Source organism: Ruditapes philippinarum, unplaced genomic scaffold (assembly GCF_026571515.1).
Source record: "Ruditapes philippinarum isolate M1 unplaced genomic scaffold, ASM2657151v2 ctg3408_1_1_1_1, whole genome shotgun sequence".
Taxonomy (NCBI): domain Eukaryota; kingdom Metazoa; phylum Mollusca; class Bivalvia; order Venerida; family Veneridae; genus Ruditapes; species Ruditapes philippinarum.
In genome coordinates, this window is record NW_026862878.1 from 1 (window position 1) to 20326 (window position 20326).

The 20326-nt window shown below is 29.1% G+C and overlaps 2 protein-coding genes across 2 annotated transcripts; both read right to left on the reverse strand.

Annotated features, from left to right (window-relative positions):
- Nucleotides 1–2341: 2341 nt before the first annotated feature.
- Nucleotides 2342–9449, reverse strand: LOC132720478 (uncharacterized; the record flags this gene model as incomplete). Its single annotated transcript, XM_060704631.1, has 5 exons — nucleotides 9431–9449; nucleotides 4551–4820; nucleotides 3790–4146; nucleotides 3036–3113; nucleotides 2342–2392 (listed from the first exon to the last, which is right to left on the reverse strand). Coding segments are annotated over exons 1-5 (775 nt in total), but the record flags the coding sequence as incomplete, so codon positions are not given.
- Nucleotides 9450–11477: 2028 nt separating this feature from the next.
- Nucleotides 11478–14271, reverse strand: LOC132720479 (caprin-2-like). The gene is made up of 2 exons (XM_060704632.1): nucleotides 13899–14271; nucleotides 11478–12768 (listed from the first exon to the last, which is right to left on the reverse strand). The coding sequence occupies exons 1-2, from the start codon at nucleotides 14221–14223 to the stop codon at nucleotides 12350–12352; spliced, it is 744 nt and encodes a 247-aa protein (XP_060560615.1). The 5' UTR covers nucleotides 14224–14271; the 3' UTR covers nucleotides 11478–12349.
- Between the last annotated feature and the right edge of the window lie 6055 nt (nucleotides 14272–20326).

A 20326-nucleotide genomic window follows, 5' to 3' on the forward strand; every position in this document is an offset into this window, starting at 1 on the left:
TTTTTAGGAACACACGTTTTCTGTTTCATGTGTTGATTTCTGGTAATGTCATGCTTTATCAGAACAAATATTATGGCTTCATGTTGGTTTATTTTTGTTTTGAAATAAAGTAAAAATTTGAATATGCTTTTAAAGTTGTCATTTGACGTATGTCTTTGTTAAGTGGGCTTCATAGCCTCTTATTTGGTCAGCCAGCTGTTTTTGCGTTACATTTTAACATGTTCATATTGCATTTCTAAATATTTCAGGGTAATTGTACTTAGAACAATAATGTTTTGAACAATATATATTAAACTTTAAGTAGGGATAAAGATATTAAGCATTTTTTAAACATTTCTGTTTGTTGTCCAAGTAAACAAATTAATGTTAGAGGTTTATGACAAGGAAGTTACAATTTGATTTCTGTAAATTCTTTGCAGAATTATTATATAATAAAACTGTATTTATAATGAATTGTTAAACTGATTGTTTGAAGTATATAGTTTGTTAAATTGTATTTTTAAGTTAATGACAAGAATTATTCCATAAAAACTGTAGTTTTTGAAAATATTTGTAAGTAAATGCATTGGGTGGAAGTAGTCATTTGTTAAATTGCACCTTTAAGTTAATAACAAGAGGGTTTTAGTTTCAGTTCTTGAAATTCTTTGCAGAATTATTTCATAAAAAAGCTGTATTTATAATCAATTGATTTAGTAAATTATTTAATAAGAAGTATATCATTTATCAAATTTCACTTTTAAGTTAATGACAAGGGGGTTATAGTTTTAGATCTTTATGTTCTTTGCAGATTTTGCTCATAAGTCAACTGTTTGTATTTTAAATCAATTTATAAAGTAAATGCTTTGGTAAAATTATAAAAAGCTAGAAGCGTATCATGTGTCAATTAATATTTTAAGTTCATGACAATGGGGTTATAGTTTTGTTCTTTTTATTCTCTGCAGAATTATTTCATTAGAAAACTTACGTACTTATAAACAAATTGATTAAGAAAATGCTTTGAAGAGAAGTATATCATTTGTTAATTTTCAATTTTAAAATGCATTTTGTGTTGTATATATGCTAATAGGATATAATGTACAACACAATTAATTAGAAACAATGCTTAAGTTCTTCATGTATAACTACATCCATTTTTAATTTCTTCAAGCTTACATAATTTATTTGTGTCTGTTTGCATACAATTGATTTGCTCCTTTATTGTTTTTGTTACCTCTCTTCATTAGTTCCCGATACAGAAGGCGAATTTTCAGATTATAATTTACGAAATGCAGGCAACACTAGAAATATATTTTTTCACACACAACTTTATTTTCATTCATTTTTGCCATCATCAATTAAAGACTGGAACAATCTTCCTGTTAATTCGCCATCCATTTCAGTTTTCCAAAGAAGACATGATTATTCAATTGCTGACGATTTAAATGAAGCAATAGTCCTTCATATATACTTATATTTACACAGAACAAAACGATTTGAATTGTAAAAGGAAAGTTATTATCTAGACTAATATGAAATAGAGATTGAGATGCATAATATCTTCTCAAAAGTATATATAAACTCGTTCCATCAACTCCATAGTATTATAGTGACCATTTTCTGTTGTTGTTGTTTCTTCTTCTTTCTCTTAAATCTGTATGTTACATCTAACTTTCTATTACCCAACAATTTCAACAATTAACTTACGTTTCCATCTCTTTTTTTTCCTTAAATTTTTTCAAACATGTTTAAAAGTTCTATTATTTTTCTTGATATGTTTGAACGTACCAATATGTGCATATACACTCACGTGTATTTATACTATAGAGTAATGGGATTTTCCTTCTTTTTTATGTCTGTACTTTATCATTACGGTCGGTTCGAATAGGAAAATCAGAGTGCAAATTGATAATTTTCTTGTACATGTATAGTGAAAATGTTATGTATATTTAACACAAAAATGCATACATAATTGTTACCACTTGACATACTCTTAACTCTTACTATGTTGCTAAAGCGTCCTATTAATTCGCTTGACTGCACATGAAACATCATATATTCTCTATTAATCAGTTTGAAAGTAAAAAAAGAAAAACACATTTTTGTTCTCTCAAAAACTTTTTTTTTAAAAAAACATAATAAAAAAAAAGTCCCTATTGAATGTGGTGACATAAAAAAACACATCCATATTTCTTCTCGTGCCAAGGTCCCAAATAAAAAATTTCCTTTTAAAAATTAAAGGAAAATTTTCCCTTAAATTTAACTTTTTTTGGGTATTTTTTCAATTGCTCCTTTTTAAGCAATAACCCCTTCATATCCTTATTTAAGAAAAAAACTAGGCCAGAACTAATAATAAGTAGAATACTTGAGAAAATGAAAGCACCTCTCTCTGTCCCATAGTAATCAGATATAAAACCTGAAAAGAACAAAATGTGTTCATCAAATAAAATGCTGCCTTTTCATTATATGGGGTTTAGAAATTAAGACCTAAGAAATAAAGGCCATTGATAAATGAATGTCATATACTAACATATCAATATAAAAGTCTTGATCAAAGTTAGTCGATTCTAAGTTCAGGACCTTTTGGACTGAATATGTTAATTGTCAAAATTGAATATTGTACTGGAATGAAATAATAGAATTCAAACATCATAAACAAACTATGTCCGAAAAATCTTGTGGAAAAGGTTCTTTAATATGAGTTTAGAAATGCTAAATACAATAATGTGTTGCGCTACAGTAGCATTTTATAGAGCTAAAATAATGCAAAAATGCAAATTAGGCTTTTTAATTCATATTATCACTTAAAAGACTTTACATCATTAAAATCTTAAGCGAGTTATTTCTGTAGAACCATCTCTTATAACCCAGCTATCTGTGAGTGGCAAGTATTGAATCCTTCCTAAGGTTATATGATGTAAACCATAATGGACAAAAATCACAAATTCGAGCTTACGAAACAACATTGATTAACACTCGCGGATCAAATTTTCATGTATAACGACATATTTAATTACTCTTTAAACAGAATCCAGTACGTTAAGCAATTTATTACAAACCTGCAAGAGGCATGCCTCCAATAAGAGCAAATCCTCCAAATGTTATGACTTTACCGAATCCCAATCTCACATCTTCCTCTGGAAGTACATGGGTAGACATGACGAAAAATAGTGCTGCAAAGCACCGTGAAGATGACAAAGCAAGAGAATGAGATTTTTTACAAATAAGGTAATTAATGAATAAATGTACAATAATAGACTCATTTTCAACTAAATTAATTTGTTCAGCTTATTAATACAATAAAAAATACAATTATAGAATTAGAATGAAGTAAATCATGCAATGTATGCTCAGATAATCGAATCCACTGAATGCAGGATTACAAAAAAATAAATACAAAAATTTAATGGCAATGCTGATTTTTACTTAAACATGTTCAGTTTTGTATATAATAATAAAAGCACTATGAAAAAGCATCTAGACATCTGATTTCGTGGCTTAAGTGTTCGTACTTTTCTATATTAAGTTATGGCTTTGGATAAGACGGCAGTTCAGATTCACCTTGCACTAAACAATAGTTACATTCATGTCTATTTTGATTTTAAAGCAATATAAGGCTCTAGTATATTTAAAAACATTATAAGGGCCATAACTCAAAGATACGCAAATAGATTTGGATTAAATTAAATGATTGAAATACACATTCCTGCCAAGATCTATTAAATAAAAGCACCCCAACATTGAGATTCCTTAATTTTCCGTTAAAATATCTCGCGTAACAAAGAGTTATAGCTCAAATAATATCCGATATACCTGTGCCTATACCGATAAGCCCTGAGATTATGACAAACGCCTCCGTGGATTTTGATTGTGTTATCAGGACAGACGACATCCCATACAACATGATACCACCGGAATGAATAAAGGCTACATACGAAGGCTTCTTTAGAATCAAAAACCCACTAAACATTCTTGAAACTAAATCACATGACCCCAATGTCATCAAGCATATATAAATGTCCTCTGAACTCCTGTTGTACTCGTGCATGAGGTCCGGCAAGAATGTTACAGGGACGTAAACAATAACATAGAGAATAAACGTAGATATGAAGTACAACATGATATTGATGTTTTTCAAAAATCTTAAAATATTTCTAGTTTCTTGATTACCTGCAAGAAATCAAATGCCATATTAATTACATATGTTCCGCCTTTGGGCTTTAAGAAGCGTACAATTTTAAGAATGCTAACAATATTAAAGATAAACAAGATCAATAATAAATAAATGAAATACAGAATATAAAAAACAATTATACAAGGCTATCTACATGTTAATGATAAAGTAGCTCTAAAGAACCAAGAAAAATAGCGTGAAAACGAAAAAGATTTTGAGTGTTTCAAAATCTAAGGCAGATATTTATATAATAACGGTCGTAGAATTAAGAATTGTTAGCAACTGAAGCAACATTCTTGTGAATATGGTAATAATCATTTTAAAAAAAAATAAACAATTTTAATGTCATTCCAAGATTCACCAATGCGAGTTAAGTTGATAATTGTAATAAATTACAAACCGGTATTTGGTATAGAGATTTTAAACGATGTTGCTGACGGGAAGAAAAAATAAACGACGGGAACTCCAACCAATGACAAGCATGCAAGGAACATGTAGGCTTTCCTCCAATCAAATTCATCTATCAGTACTGTGACAGTTGGTGGAATAAATAATGCAGCTAATGGAATTCCAGCACTTGATACAGTTATAGTTAGTGGACGCCATTTATGGCTGAAATGAGCAGCAAGAACTGTATATCCACAGTAATGTAGTATGCCAGCACCAGAACCTAAATTAAAAGATATTGTAAAGGTATTGAGAAAACGAAAAGAATTGTCAAAGATGGAGAGAGAAGGGGATAATATGAAGAAAATAAACATCACAGGCTTGGTTTGTTTAAGTGTCTAGTCAGGGAGGTCATCATGTAAATGATCCAAAGAAATATACAGAAACTAGAAAGTATGTTCCCTCCTCAAAAGTTTTGGTTCATACACGTATGCGTTTTGTAGAACGTTACATTTTTAATGTCATTTAAATAAACGTTTTCTAAAATTAAACCTTTAAAACAACTTTAGGTTTGTAAGATATATTGTTGAACCGTATGGTTTTTGTCGTTTATTTGTTGTGTATCTGACATAAAACCCAATCAAACAAACAAACTAGATTAGGATGAAAATTTTAATTGTATGATATTCAAATATCCAATTTTTTGGGAACAAAGTCAGCTTTTGAAAATTTATTAAAAAGATTATATAAATAAGTTCTAAATGTAAATACCAGCGGGAAAAAAATTCCTGCCTCCCAAGAAGACCATATGTCACATACACTGTTATGGCCCCTGAGAAAGCAAACAGCTTGCCACATACCTAGAGAAAAAAAGTAACAAAAAACACTTTTTTTGGCCACTCTCACCTATTCTTTTTTGGAAAAAACAACTGAAAAGGGACCCCTGAAAAGCGAAAATAACAGGTTTTGATTTTTAAAATTTTGTTTTTGAAAACCCTTTCATTTTTAAAATTAAAAAAAATCGGGAAAAAATCCGGCAGGAAAGTAAAGGGCGAGAAAAGGGAAAGTTTTTTGGCCCAAATAAAAGGCCCTGCGACGGGTTTCTTACACTTTAAAAAATTTCCAAAAAAAAAATTCGGTTTTAAATAGATTTACACATGTCCATTTTTTGTATCTCTTGGTCATCAAGGGTCCACTTAACTTATCTTTATTGCAGACTTTGAGGTATTTTGGTACCATTATAAGAATGCATTGTATGTGTGTATTTTGTTTTTCAGACTCTCCAAAATCCGTTATTTGGTATGTGACTGCTTGTTTTAGCAACCTCGTAGACTTTACTAATTAGTTCTTCTTTTATTTAAAGGAAGCATTTTATATAAGGCCCGTTGATAAATGATGTCACTTCGGATGAGAAATATTTTGGGTAGTCCTGAATGGGTTAATTGGATTGGATCCTCCTCATAAAATAAGACTTGACAACCATAATATACTACTTTTTGTGTGTATAAAACATTCTATAATCTAAATTTGTTTCGGTATGTTTTTGTTGTTATCGTTATTTGTGTAAAATAATGGTTCAATTTATATATGTTGGGAAAAAAAAAACAATTTCCCGTTTTCCCCAAAAATTTTTTTTTTTTTTTTTTTTTCCCCCTTTTTAAAAAAAAAAAAAAAAAAAAAAAATTTTTAAAAAAAACCCAAAAAAAAACCCAAAAACCTTTTTTTTTTTTCCTTTTTGGGGAAAAAAAAAAACCCCCCCTAATTTAAAAATTTTTTTTTCCCCCCCCCAAAAAAAATTTTCCCCCCAAAAAAAAAAAAAAAAATAAATAAATTTAAAAAAAAAAAAAAAAATTTTAAAATTTTTAAAATTTTTTAAAAAAAAAAAAAAAAAAAAAATTTTTTTAAAAATTTTTAAAAAAAAAAAGGGAAAAAAAAAAAAGGAAAATTTTAAAAAAATTTTCTTTTTTAAAAAAAAATTTTTTTAACCAAATTTTAAAAAAAAAAATTTTTTTAAAAAAAATTTTTTTTAAAAAAAAAAATTTTTTTTTAATTTAATTTAAAAAAATTTTTTTTAAAAAAAATTTTTTTTTCAAAAATTTTAAAAAAAATTTTTCCCAAAAATTTTTTTTTTTTAAAACCCTTTTTAAAAAAAAAAAAAAAAAAATTAAAAAAAAAAAAAAAAACCCCCCCCCCCCAAAATTTTTTTTTTTTTTTTTTTTTTAAAAAAAAAGGAAATTTTAAATTTTTTTTTAAAAAAAACCCAAAAAAAATTTTTTTAAAAATAAGGTTTACAATTTAAAAAGGAAAAAAATTTTGGGAAAGGGGAAAAAAAAACAAAATTTTTTTTAAAAAAAAATTTTTAAAAAAAATTTTTTTTTTTCCCCTTTAAAAAAAAATAAATTTTTGGTTTTTAAAAATTTTTAAAAAATTTAAAAAATTTTTTTTTTTTTTTTTTTTTGGTTTAAAAATTTTTTTAAAAAATTTTTTTTTTAAACCCCCAAAAAAAAAATTTTTTTTTTTGGGGGGGGGAAAAAAAAAAAACAACCGGGGTTCCCCCAAAATTTTCCCCCCAAAAAAAAAAAAAAAAAAAAAAAAGGAAAAAAAAAAAATTTAAAAAAAATTAAATAAAAATTAAAAAAAAGGGGAAAAAAAAAAAATTTAAAAATTTTTTTCCCAAAAAAAAAAATTTTTTTAAAAACCCCCAAAAAAAAACCCCCCCTTTTTTTTTCCCCTTTTTGGTTTTTTTAAAAAAAAAATTAAATTTTTTTTGGGGGAAAAAAACCCTTTTTTTTTTTTCCTTTTTTAAAAAAAAAAAAAAAAAATTTTTAAAAAAATTTTTTTTTTTTTTAAAAACCCCCTTTTTTTTTTAAAAAAAAAACCATTTTTTTAAAAAAAAAAAATTTAATTTTTTTTTTGGTTTTCCCTTTTTCCCTTTAAAAATAATTTTTAAAAAAAATTTTTTTAAAAATTTTAAAAAAGGGGAAAAAAAAGGGGGGGGAAAAATTTTAAAAAAAAAAAAAAAATTTTTTTTTTTGGAAAAAAAAAATTTTTTTAAAAAAAAAAAAAAAAAAAAAAAAAATTTTAAAATTTAAAAAAATTTTAAAATTTTAAAAATTTTGAAAATAAAAAATTTTTTTTTTTTAAAAAAAAAAATTTTTTAAAAACCCTATTTTTTAAAAAAAAAAATTTTAAAAAAAAAAAAAATTTTTAAAAAAAAAAAAAAAATTTTTTTAAAAAAAATTTTTAAAATTTAAAAAAATTTTTACAAAAAAACCCCCCTTTTTTAAAAAAAAAAAATTTTTTTCCCCCCAAAAATTTTTAAAAGGGGGGGGGGTTTTTAAAAAAGGAAACCCCCGGGGCCCCAAAAAAAAAAAAAAATTTTTTTTTAGGAAAAAAAAATTTTTGGGTTTAAAAAAATTTTTTTAAACCTTTTTAAAAAAAATTTTTTTTTTTTAAAAAAAATTTTTTCCCTTTTAAATTTTTAAAAAATTTTTTTAAAAATTTTTTAAAAAATTTTTTTTTTTCCCCCAAAACCCCCCCAAAAATTTTTTTAAAAAAAAAAACCCCCCCCAAAAAAAACCCCCCCCAAATTTTTCCCCCCCTTAAAACCAAAAAACCCCCAAAAAAAAACCCCTTTTTTTTGGGGGGAAAAAACCCGAAAAAAAAATTATTTAAAATTTTTTTTTTAAATAAAAAAAATTTTTTTTTAAAAAAAAAAAAACGGGGTTTAAAAAAAACCTCCAAAAAACAAAAAAAAAACCAATTTTTTTAAAAAAACCCTTTTTTAAAAAAAAGGGGTTTTGGAAAATTTTTTTTTTTTTAAAAAAAAAAAAAGGAAAAAAATTTTTTTAATTTTAAGGAGGAACCCCTTTTTTTCCCCTTTCAAAAAAAACCCCCAAAACCCGGGGGAAAAAGTTTCCCCAAAATTTTAAAAAAAATTTCCCCCCAAAAATTTTTTTTAAAAAAAAACCCAAAAAAAAATGGTTTTTTTTTTTAAAAAAAAAAAAATTTTTTTTGGAAAAATTTTTTTAAAAAAAATTTTTTTTTTAAAAAATTTTAATTTTTTTTAAAAACCCTTTTTTTTAAAAAAAAAAAAAAAAAAAAACCAAAAATTAATTTTTCCCCCAAAAACAAAAAAACCCCAAAAAAGGGGAAAAACCCCGGGGAAAGGGAAATTAAATTTTTCCCCAAAAAAACCTTTTGGGGAAAAATTTTGCCCGGGAAAAAAAAAACCCCAAAAAAATTTTTTTTGGGGAACGACATGCACGACAAATGCACACCAAAAGGAAAGAAATATAAAAAGATATTAGGTGTTTTCAGGAAATATGGGACAATCGATATGAAAGAGCTCCAAAATAACATTAATCAAAGTTAACTACACGGTAAACTAATCATTATAATTATCATTATTAACTTAAATCTATCTTTTGCATATTCTATATCCTTACACCTCTGTGAAATGTTTCCGAATGTACCTAACCTCTAAGGTCAAGATTAGTTACACCATATTTGCATTCAAATAGCCCGGTTTCAATGAAATTTTATTTTGATTTTTAAACTGAGAATGTCTCATCGATTATTTCACTGTTTTGTTTCACTAGTCTACTGTAAATGATGTTATATTACCGGTATCCTATATTGGGCTGTTGAGAGCATAACGGTCGTATATATGACGCCAAAGTTGCAAACCGTAATATAGACAAAAATTTCGAAATGAATACGCCTTCCAGAATCGCATTTGCTGACATTTCTAATCAAATTTACAGTTCAAAATCACAAGATCGAATTTCTTATATATATCAAAAAGGTTATTTAAAAGTTTTCGGTACATAACAGAATAAATTTGGTCTTTTAAGCTACACAGTTTGTGAAATAAAATTGGATACGTTTTACGGTTCCAGTTCTCCCTCATGGTTTCTTGAAAATATATTCTTGATATTGTATGATCGGTCAATTCACGGATGACTGTACACACAGTGTAGGAACGAAATCTTTCACACAATTCAATGCGATAACTTCAGATCACTGCTTCATTTACTGCAAGCTTAAACAATATAGCATATACTGCGATCAAAGGAAGAACTCAAAGCACAAAATCGAAGGCGCTGAATTCGTTTTGGTCTCAGAATGTCAGAAAGGTGAAAGTTGTGAGATTAAAAACAAATTTGATTTTGTGGAGTGCCAGCAATGCTGTTTCAAGTGTATAACTGTAGTAAATTGGCTACCAGGATAATTGTAACACTGATTTTCAATCAAATGTTAATTTGACTTACAAAAACAAACAACAACAAAAAACAACAACAACAAAAAACATGAGTTGCCCTAATTGGGCTTTAAACCACAGAGTCTCGCTTCCTAGACGTCTCGCTTCCTAGACGAGCGTGTCAGGGAAGTAATAAGAAAACAGCCTGAAGCAAACCACATTATTCTAAATTAGGGTGGGTAATCCTTATTTATTCATAATAAAATGAATTAAAAATGAATTGAAGTTGATTATCGATCGTCGACTGCCTAAAGTCGTTCCTGTCCTAGAGTCAACATCTTTACTTTATTTTTTAGAAAGTATAAAAAAACAAATGATTATTTAGATATCGCAATAATCCAAAGCTTTGCAGAAATAGCCGTGCAATTTTCATTGATAAAAATGATATTCATCCGCGTAACAAAATTATTTGAATACATTACAAGTAATTTACGGAAATGTTAAAGAATAACACAATATAAGAAATCTTCGACCAATAGAGAACTATTTTTTCTTCCCTGAAAGGGTTTGGAAATTAATGCGTCTGTCATTTGACAATCTTTACGCAGTGATCTTCCCTTAATTTTTCGGCGTTAGTGAACTTTTAAAGGGAAGTAACGAGGAGTTCGTGACGGACTACGTGCAGATTATTTAAATAAGCATATTAGGGTCTTAAATTTCGCTACCATTATTTATTTATAAAAAACTGTAACAAGTAACAAAACATGACGGGTAGTTGTCTAGGAAATGAAAAGTCGATTTTTTTTCAAAGACAGTCTATATCTAAAGATAATAATTCAAAATTGTAATTAGTATCACTTTTAAGCTGGACTGCTAACGGCACTTATCATAACCGTTGGCTAAGAATAGGTAAGAATAACTCCAGCGCTCAATTTTACCAAGCAATGCACCTGCAACAACATTAAAGGGACTCCACTGAAATCTGTTTAAAGTGTATCAGCTGTATGTAAGAAATTGAAATGTTATGATTTTATGCTTTTTGATATCAGTGGAGTCCCTTTATGTACAGAAAGACAGGTTTACTTCACGTTGACTCACTTATATAATCTTTTATATTCAGTAGTAGTTACGGCACTGAGGTACGGGAGTAAATCCTTTATAATATCAATATTTTCTTTGGAAGACAGGCAACACCTCACGAGTAATCATAAAACTTTTGGTTCAAAAACATTTTTAACGTCTTAGTTTTGCTAGTAAGATACTATTTATTATTTAAAGAACGCATAGGGGATAAATATATATTACTCAGAAGGTCAAATCCATCTTTTCCATTGAAGTTGGATCATATATTATTGCTAATATACATGTATATACATGTAAATATACAGAGATTCTCAGAAAGAAATTGATTTTGAAACTATAACAAATAGCAAAAGGGTTGCCCCGAAGTTCTTATAACATTAGCGATCGTCCCCCCTCATTAATAAATGACCCCAAAATGCACTCCTATTGTAACAGAATCGTTCTTCAAACGCCGGAAGTTTGCGTAAATTCGATTACAAGACGAATCCTTTCAATCACCATTAAAATGTTTTTATATACACTCAGTTTATTGGATTATGCAAAGCATCTCCTTGCTATCTTCTAATTCTTTATTTCAATTCTTATGTCTTAGTGTAAATAAAATAAATAAATAAAATAAATAAGCAATAAACATTACAATAATATACACGTTTATTGAAAAGCATATTACATGTTATCCTCGTTAACCCATTAAATCTGTACTCGTTACTTATACATTTCATTCATGATATATATAGTACTGAATAAAAGTTTAACATTTCGTCAATGTCCATATTAACAATTTTACATTTGACTATAATGTTTTAAGGTGTCTTAAAACACGGACAACAAATAAAACAGATACAAAGAATTGTAATAAAAGCATAAAATCTCTAAAACTATTGTTAACAAGGAATATGTGTAACAACGGTAAATGTTTGCTATAATGTATGTGTCACTACTGTGTCAATTTTGTCCTTCGTGTTCTAACAGTTTTATTTAAAGACATCAAAAGATCATCTGTTTGGAACTTATTAAACTTTTGAATTCTTATGATAAAACTGAGCTCATACAATTATACACTGTTCATCAAAAATGCCCTTGCTTATTAAATGTAGAAAGATAACTCTGACATCTGCTCTATCTCCTAATACATGATTAATTGTTTTGATTTATATGTATTCAAATTACTATAAAAAGCCTGTCCTTATTGTATCTCACATTGACAAATATATCTATTTATATATACACACAAGATTATGTACTATGTGCAAATCTGAATATATTATCTGTTCTGTTCTGTTCTTCAGTTTATTTATACATTCAGAAGAATAGTGATGTATTAATATACTCAACGAATATCTGAAAAGAATATGCATCATATGTAGCACACTCACATATAATTATATTAACACTTGCAATTATGTATTGACTAAACAAATAATTCATATTAATATTACCACTGTAGCAAAATAAAATCTGAAGATTAATTCATACCAGGTTTTATAAGATGCAGGTGGTTTTTACAATGAGAACATGTGATGATATCAATTACCACGTATCAAAGTTCCAGAGAATGTGTTCCATCTGTCTGAACCATGAAAAACCGTTAATGTTGAGAAACCGTTTGTCACTTTAACCCCGACGGGCTGGCCAACTGTCAAGACTTCTATCAAGGCAGCTGACTGACATGCAGCGTTTGATTGACTACGGAGAACTACCGGCTGGGTTGTTTGATCGTCCACCGTGATATCGATGTAAAGTCTTTGGCCGCTACTAACACAGAATATAACAGTAAATAAGTACGTTCCATTTACAGGAACAGTAAATTTACCAGTGCTAGAATCGAATGCGCTTCCCTCGTTAAACATCGTGATCGGGAAAACTATATAGCGCCCGGTTGAAGCCGCCGTTAAGTGGGAATTAAGCCGTGCTTTAAATGCAACCGATGGTATTTTGGATTTGTCTGAAAAGAGAATATTTCTATACAAATTAAAAATGAATTCAGTCCTGATCTACTATAATGTTCAACCAGTTTTCCTTGACATGTAGCGAACAACTTTACAATTCACATATTCATGTATTTTAGTACAATGTATAGTATCTTAATATGTGAAAACATGTTATAAAGACTAATTAAGCAATCTTGTAGCAAAATAACATTATAATTCATTATTATATGTTTATTTTGTCATAAGGACTGAATCAAATCCATGAATAAATAACAAAACTATGACAATTTAAGCACATTTCAATTATTATTTCAGTAATAATTGACAATCAAAGTCGTATCAGAATTATTCAACATGGTTTAGTCTTGGGTTTTTGTCCAAGTATGAGTCAAATATGTTAGTTCATTACAAAGTAATGGCAATTTGAAGAAGGCCAAGGTAAATTCAATGATAAGGTCAAATCAGAATAAATCAATGTGCCGCTTTTGCCTCAAGTATGAATCAAATCTGTAATAGCAAAGTTCTGACAATTTAAAAAAAAATCATTAAAAGGTCAAATAACGGTAAAGGTCATTTTTGAATTATTCAACATACGGATTATGTCATATGGAATCCTTTGTTTAAATATAAATCAAATCAATTAATAACTAGCAAATTTATGGCCAAATGTAACAAAATTTATTAATTTGACCTTAAGTTCCAAGGTCAAATCAAGGTCAAGTTCAATTAAACTTTCTTAATGTTTTTTTCCAAGGTTATATGTGCAAGGAAGACAATACATCCATTAATTACGAATAATTTTACATAATCCTTTGATCCATTTACACAGATTATATTATTCTTTACGATCATGGTCAATTTTAAGCTTCAAAATCAATATAAACAACAGATATGCGAAATAAAAATCAAAACTATCGCAATTTTTCTCCATTTACAAAATCTGTCGACAGATTCAAACATGTGCCTCGGCTTTCTTGTATTCAAATTTGAACGTGAGAACCAGCATGTCTAGAATCGAAACAAGGTTCTCACTTTCAAATCGCGTGCATGTTATAGACGTTGAAATATGATTTAAATAAAAAAAACAGCTTAAATTAAGTTGTGTTGTGGTATATAAGAAAATCAATTAATTAACCACATATACCTGCAATAAGATCCACTGTTTTCCGCAATTTACCAACTCTGACAGCAATGCTTTGCTCAAAAGAGTTTGCTTTTACTTTTAGACTCATCTCAAATTTATCCATAGTTTTGTTCAATATCTCTAACGCTGATCGAAAATCGTCTTTCATTTTTGTTGCACTTTCCTCCCTTTCAATTCCTTCCAATTTCAGTTTTTCCATTTGATATTCCATTCTAACTAATTTTTCCAAAATCTTCTCCTCAAAGTCATATTTAGAGCAGTGTTGTTCCTCTGCTTTAACCGTTAGCAAGAGAGTGATGAAAAGCGCGTAAGAAAACATTTTCATGACGATCACTCTAATGATCCAGGATGCCGACCAGCAAGAAAATAAACCTAGACTAGAGTTTATAAACTTTAATAAAACTTTAACATATCAAATAAAAGGGTTGTTTCGGATGTTCATACTGATATCTACTGTGATTATTTCATGGTTTTGTTCAAATCTAAAAAGCTTCTAAAAGTTCCAATTATTTTACATTTACAATGTATAACAAAGTGGTGCTATACGTTTTGTCGATTACCATATTAAATAACCTACACGTATTTAATTCTCGAAAAATTGTAAAAGTCATGCTTTAAAGTAAAACGGAAATAAAACAGAGAAATTGTCGACGCACTCAAACTTATTTTATATTATTACCCCTCACTTTTTCGTAATGCTAATTTCCCATAGGCATCTGGGAGTTATTTTTACTGTTAATGCAAGTGTACCACGTGACTAAGAATTTTGTACTGTTACATAGGTAACAGTATTTTTAACAGTATAAAATCTGGTCACGTGGTCTATTTTCTAAATAAAATGAAATGAAATGGCCGCCATTTTTTTCTCGATTCATTCTTATTTTCGACGTTAAACACCGATAGAACATCAATTTCTTCTCAGGAGTAACAATGACACTCATAAAATTTAGTTGTTCGCACCCTGGTGTGCTTTTCGCGTATAAAATATCTTTTTGTTGAATAGACAAAAAGTGAACATCCGTTTTCAACGGAAGTAATTGTAATGTAAATAATTATGTGTCAAACTGGAACATGCAGACGATTTAAGCATACAACAAAGGATTATTTCACAATTTTAATCAGTGAAATGTTACAGATATTGTGGACAGACATAGGATATCATCATTATTTTGTCAAAAACCATGCTAAGAATATTCTGGAAACAGAAGGATCATATTTCACAGATCATAACCGTGTAAATGGGTTAGTGTTTTGTTTTCTAAATAAAACCTAGCTTATTGTATGTTTATGATTTGTAGATCTCATCACTTGCTTTAAGAATAAAAGAAAAAGAAAACTTCTCAAGTAGGCCTAAAGTACACTTAAAACTTAAAAGGTAAGGACAGTTTAGTTATTGTTACTCTTGGTTTATTTTTGTTACAGTTAGATTTAGTTGACAATTTCAGATCATCAAAGTATTTTTGTTCGGGGTAATAAAATAAATAACACATGGGTTTGTGAGTAACAGTAAATGCTGATACCCTCGGCTACGCCTCGGGTAACAGTATTTTCCTCGGGATGATATTTTTACTGTTACCCACAAACCCATGTGTTATTTATATACTAGTACATGTATTTGAAAATATAAATGATAGTTTTTTTTGCTACGCCTGATATACAACAAAGCAATCTTCTCCGATTGTATACGGTAAATCGCTCTGTCGCAATGTCCGAGCTAGTGCATATCGCCGAATTCCAGTGTCAACAAAGGTAGAATGTTGACTTATTATATACATGGTAAAGCATTCTTGTATTTTCTATCTCAAAACTATGTAATAAGGCAACATTTTACCTTTGTTGACTCTAGCGAAATGCACGGATAGAGCGACAGGGCGATTTACTGTATACCTCCAAAAGAGATAGCTTTGCTGTTACAGCCGTGAATGCATGAGACGATTATCTGTTCTCACGTGTATTCCAATGGAATCAGCAGTGTTGGCATATATGTCTTATCTTGATATTGAAAAAGTAAAAGCAAGGATCATTTCTGATAATGGCTATTATGTCTTTTAGTGATATCCGACACGAGGTTACCCGTCGATTCTGCAAACATGTCAAATATTATTTTCTTGGTGTATTCTACTATATTTCAAACATTTTGCCTCAATAACATGTTTATTCATATACATTTATTGTATTTCATATGTTACTATTTTCTTACGGGTTCATTCATAACGGCGAAATGACGTTACCCTATCTAAAGGCGCTACTAGGGTGGCATCAATGCTTATGTCGTATGACTTTACCACGTCATATTTACATACACTGTTGTTTTATTTTTGCTATTTTATGAGTATAGAAAAGTTATCAGTATTGCTCTTAAGGTACTTTTTATTAAAAGATTGATATCTTAAGTTTAAATTTCTATTTGATTTAAAGCAGGCACCTATGAAGCATTTTTGTAATTGGGTGTGGGAGTGGGGCTTAATTCTATTTGGAGTGGAGGAGGATGGTCTGGTTGTCGTGCCCCCAGGACAAAAATCTACATATCAAATGGTGGCCTCTGGTATATTCCCAGGTGAAGATTTTAGTAAAATATGAATTATGTACAACCTTCTAAATTTACCCCTGGCACTATTTCGTAAGGGATTTTCACTAGACATTGATAAAATTATAACTGTACAAGGAGCATCTCTTCAGCCGTTTGAAATGCTTATCGGCTTATATCTTACATTCATGCTTTTATTTCATATTAATATTTTAAAAATAAACCATATTTAGACACTGTATCGCTGACCATGGACTCTGCAATATGCAGTGTGTGACAATTTTAGCGTGTGACAAATACTATGGATTGCCCTGGCCGCCAACTTAATGATTTTTGATCACTATTTCCGCTGAAATGAGCACCCCCTTACTATCTTGCAAGATAACAAGACAATACAATAACTTTTGAACAACCTGAACAACCCTTGCCTGTTCTTATCAGAGGGTGTTTCTCTGTATACTGTTTTCAACCTATTAATAAATAAATTACTTCACATTGTTTTGCTCTTATCATTAATTACTTAAATTAGTTAGATTAGATATTATTACTTATTATGTATTATCACTAATACGGCGAACGCCCGGACATTCCATTGCAGGGCAGTTGACAAACAGCACCTGCTTCTTTTAAAACAAAAACAAATGCTGAAACTAAAGAAGAGATATTTTGGTAATTACACCGCTCGAACTTTTAAATATTTTATTGTCTTTGTTTTTGACTTTTTTGTCATGACCCTCTCGTCGGCACCGTCATTGGTTCATCTTCATATTTAAGTACATTTCTCAGAAACTTTCCAAAAAATTTCTCAAAAGTATTTTCAAATTCATGTGCGCTATCTTTAAACAATAAATCATCACAAACATACTAGATTGCATGCAACCTATACCCATTAATTTCTTTTCACTCTTATGGCTTGTCCTATGGCTGCTGTTACCAGCTTGAAAGTTTTATGCGGTACATATATTTTGGTTGAGTTTTATGAAACACCAACACTGTCATATGGCGACTTTCCAGCTTTACTGGTGAATGAAGACCTCGGGTGCCCTTCTGTGCATTATTTCGGGCACAAGCGGGCACCTGAGTAGAACCACCGACATTATGTTAACTAGCTAATATAGCTGCCTCACATGGAAGAATCAAAGAATCGAGATTCGAACCTACAGCGGTTAGGGGCAAATGGTTTGCAGTCAACGACCTTAACCACTCGGCCACGGATGTCCCTTACATATTTATCTAATAATGAAAAATAAGCATTGACTAGTATGTCCCAACATTCACTTCCAGATTTCTTATAAAATCTTTGCATCCAAATTTGGTTAGTCCTGCCATATTTACATTGAAATCAACTAAAATAGCCCTCAGTAAATTCAGGTAGGGTACGTATATAAATATAGATATACAAAAGTCAAATAAAATAGATTTAAAAAAGGGCGAAAACGCATTCTCAAAATTATTCTCGTCTGCTTTACTTTGTTTAGCAGTCATTATTAGATCAATAACTTCTAACGTAAATCAGAATTTTTTTTCAAATTTCATTTCATTTTATCGAGATTTACTTTTTTCCAGTGTGGAATAAATAAAAAGTCTGTTGGCAATATTTAGGTAGAGAACAGAAAGTGTCCTGTTATCATGTTGATGGTTAACATTTAGAGCATTTTGAGAAAGGTCAAAATAGTCTTTTTCTTTAAATTTTCCTTTGCAATTCATCTCAATATGTAACGTATATTTCCAGTGTGCAATTTACTAGTATATCAGAATAAAATTATGGAAAATTTAAATATAAATTTAGCAGTTACCAAACCACACCAATTGACAATTATTTTGATCACTTTATAATGACCAGTAGGTTGATATTGTTGTCTAAATCTCTTATTGTTCAATAAGGAGAAATGTGTTTTTCATATAAGGGAACTATCGGGCAAGCATGCCTTTATTAATCAGGTTGCTGTTTGTAAATATTGCAAATATCTGCTGTATGACCTTAACTAAGTATATGTATCTATGAATTAAAACTAAAGAAATGATTAAAAAGAATTTTAGTTAAAATGAAAGTAGATATGATTTATTAAGAAAGTACACAAGGAAGGGAGACAACTCATATTTTATGAGAGTTGCAATATGAACACATTTGTCTCCCTTATGATCAATTACTATGAAAACTACATATTAATATGGAAAATACAGAACGTATATATTTGTAATTTTCTTTCAGGGTTTTGCCATGTACATTTGTTCATATATTTGAATATAGATAATACCACTGTACATTGTTGTTGTATTTTTATATCTAGATTAATATGGATGGTGATCACTGATGAGGTTAATTAGGAAGTTTTAGAAACAGATTATATGGTTGTCATCTTTTTTCGCAACAGAACAAAATACATGTTTTTACACAAATTTATATATGTTAAGCAAGAATTTTAATATGCATACATATTTTACGCACTGGCAACTTTTGAATTATTACATTTTGAATTTCATTTTTAAATGCACGGCGGATATCCTACAGAACTCAATATTCAAAAAATTTGACGCTGCTACAGAATGTTCATCCTCTAAAAACACATAAGCAACGGAAACATTTGTACCTTATGAAAAACAAATCTTAAATATTTAAGCAAGTGTGTCCCTTGACTGATCGGTTTAGTTTTTTTTCAGGACGTTAGATCAATGTGTCAAGGAATCAAGGTAACTGTAGCTAAAATTGCGTATCTTTGCAGAACGTTTATTTGCAAGAAAACGCAATAACATGCACGACAAACGCACCCAAGAAAGAAAGAAATATAAAAAGATTTTATGTGTTTAAGGCAGTATGGCACAATTGATACGAAAGAGCTCCAAAATAACAGTTGTCACGGTTAACTAATCATTATAAACTTTTATCTATCGAATGTACCTAACCTCTAAGGCAAAGATTAGTTATACAATTAATTTGCATTTTAATAGCCTAGCTTCAATGAAATTTTATTATGATAATTAAACTGAAAAGTACTCATTGTATATTACACCGTTATGTTTCAATAATCTACTGTAAAGGATGTAATATTACCGGTATCCTAATAGCTATATTGGACTGTTGAGAACAAAATGGATTTTTTTTGTATATGTGACGCCAAAGGTGCAAACCATGATATAGAGAAAAGTTTCGTCTTCCAGAATCGCATTTTGCTGACGTTTCTTATCAAACTTACATTTTCAAAATGACAAGATTGAATTTCTTTTATCAAAAAGGTTGTTTAAAAGTGTTCTGTACATTACAGAATATATTTGGAGTTGTAACCTACACAGTTTGTGAAATAATATTGGATACGTTTAGCGTCTTAAATTCTCCCTCGTGGTTTCGTGAAAATATAATCTCGATATTAAATAATCGGTTAATTCATGGATGACTGTACACACAGTGTAGGAACGAAATCACTCACTACAAGTCAATGACACAATTCAATGCGTATGTGTTATTGTGATTACAGACACTTTTTGTTTCTTCACATCACTGTATCATTTATTGCAAGCTTAAACATTAATTTTGCATGATGTATCATATACTGCGATCACAGGATGTAAATAAAACAAGACATGACGGGTAGTTGTCTAGGAAATGTAGAGAGTCGATTTATGATTTTTTCAAAGATAGTTCAAATTTAAAGATAATAATTCAAAACTGTTATTAATATCACTCTCAAGCTACTTTATACTCGTATTGCAAAAAAACGACCTACAATTAAAAAACGTTGCAAGGTTTTCGCTCAAATCGGACTAAGAATAGTACACAAATACGAATTTCAGTTTATTCATATCATAGTTCTTATTAACCTTTTGCATATTTTGCTGTTTTAAGTGTCAAAGCTGATGTATGTCAGAAATTCAAATGTTAAAATTTTATGCTTTTTGACCTACT

What these genes read in the sequence shown, in the direction of transcription:
- LOC132720479 (XM_060704632.1), bottom strand. Translation starts at nt 14,223, where the DNA reads ATGAAAATGTTTTCTTACGCGCTTTTCATCACTCTCTTGCTAACGGTT. An exon ending in AACAGTGGATCTTATTGCAG is followed by an intron (nt 12,769 to 13,898) that starts GTATATGTGGTT and finishes TTCTCTTTTCAG; the next exon opens with ACAAATCCAAAATACCATCG.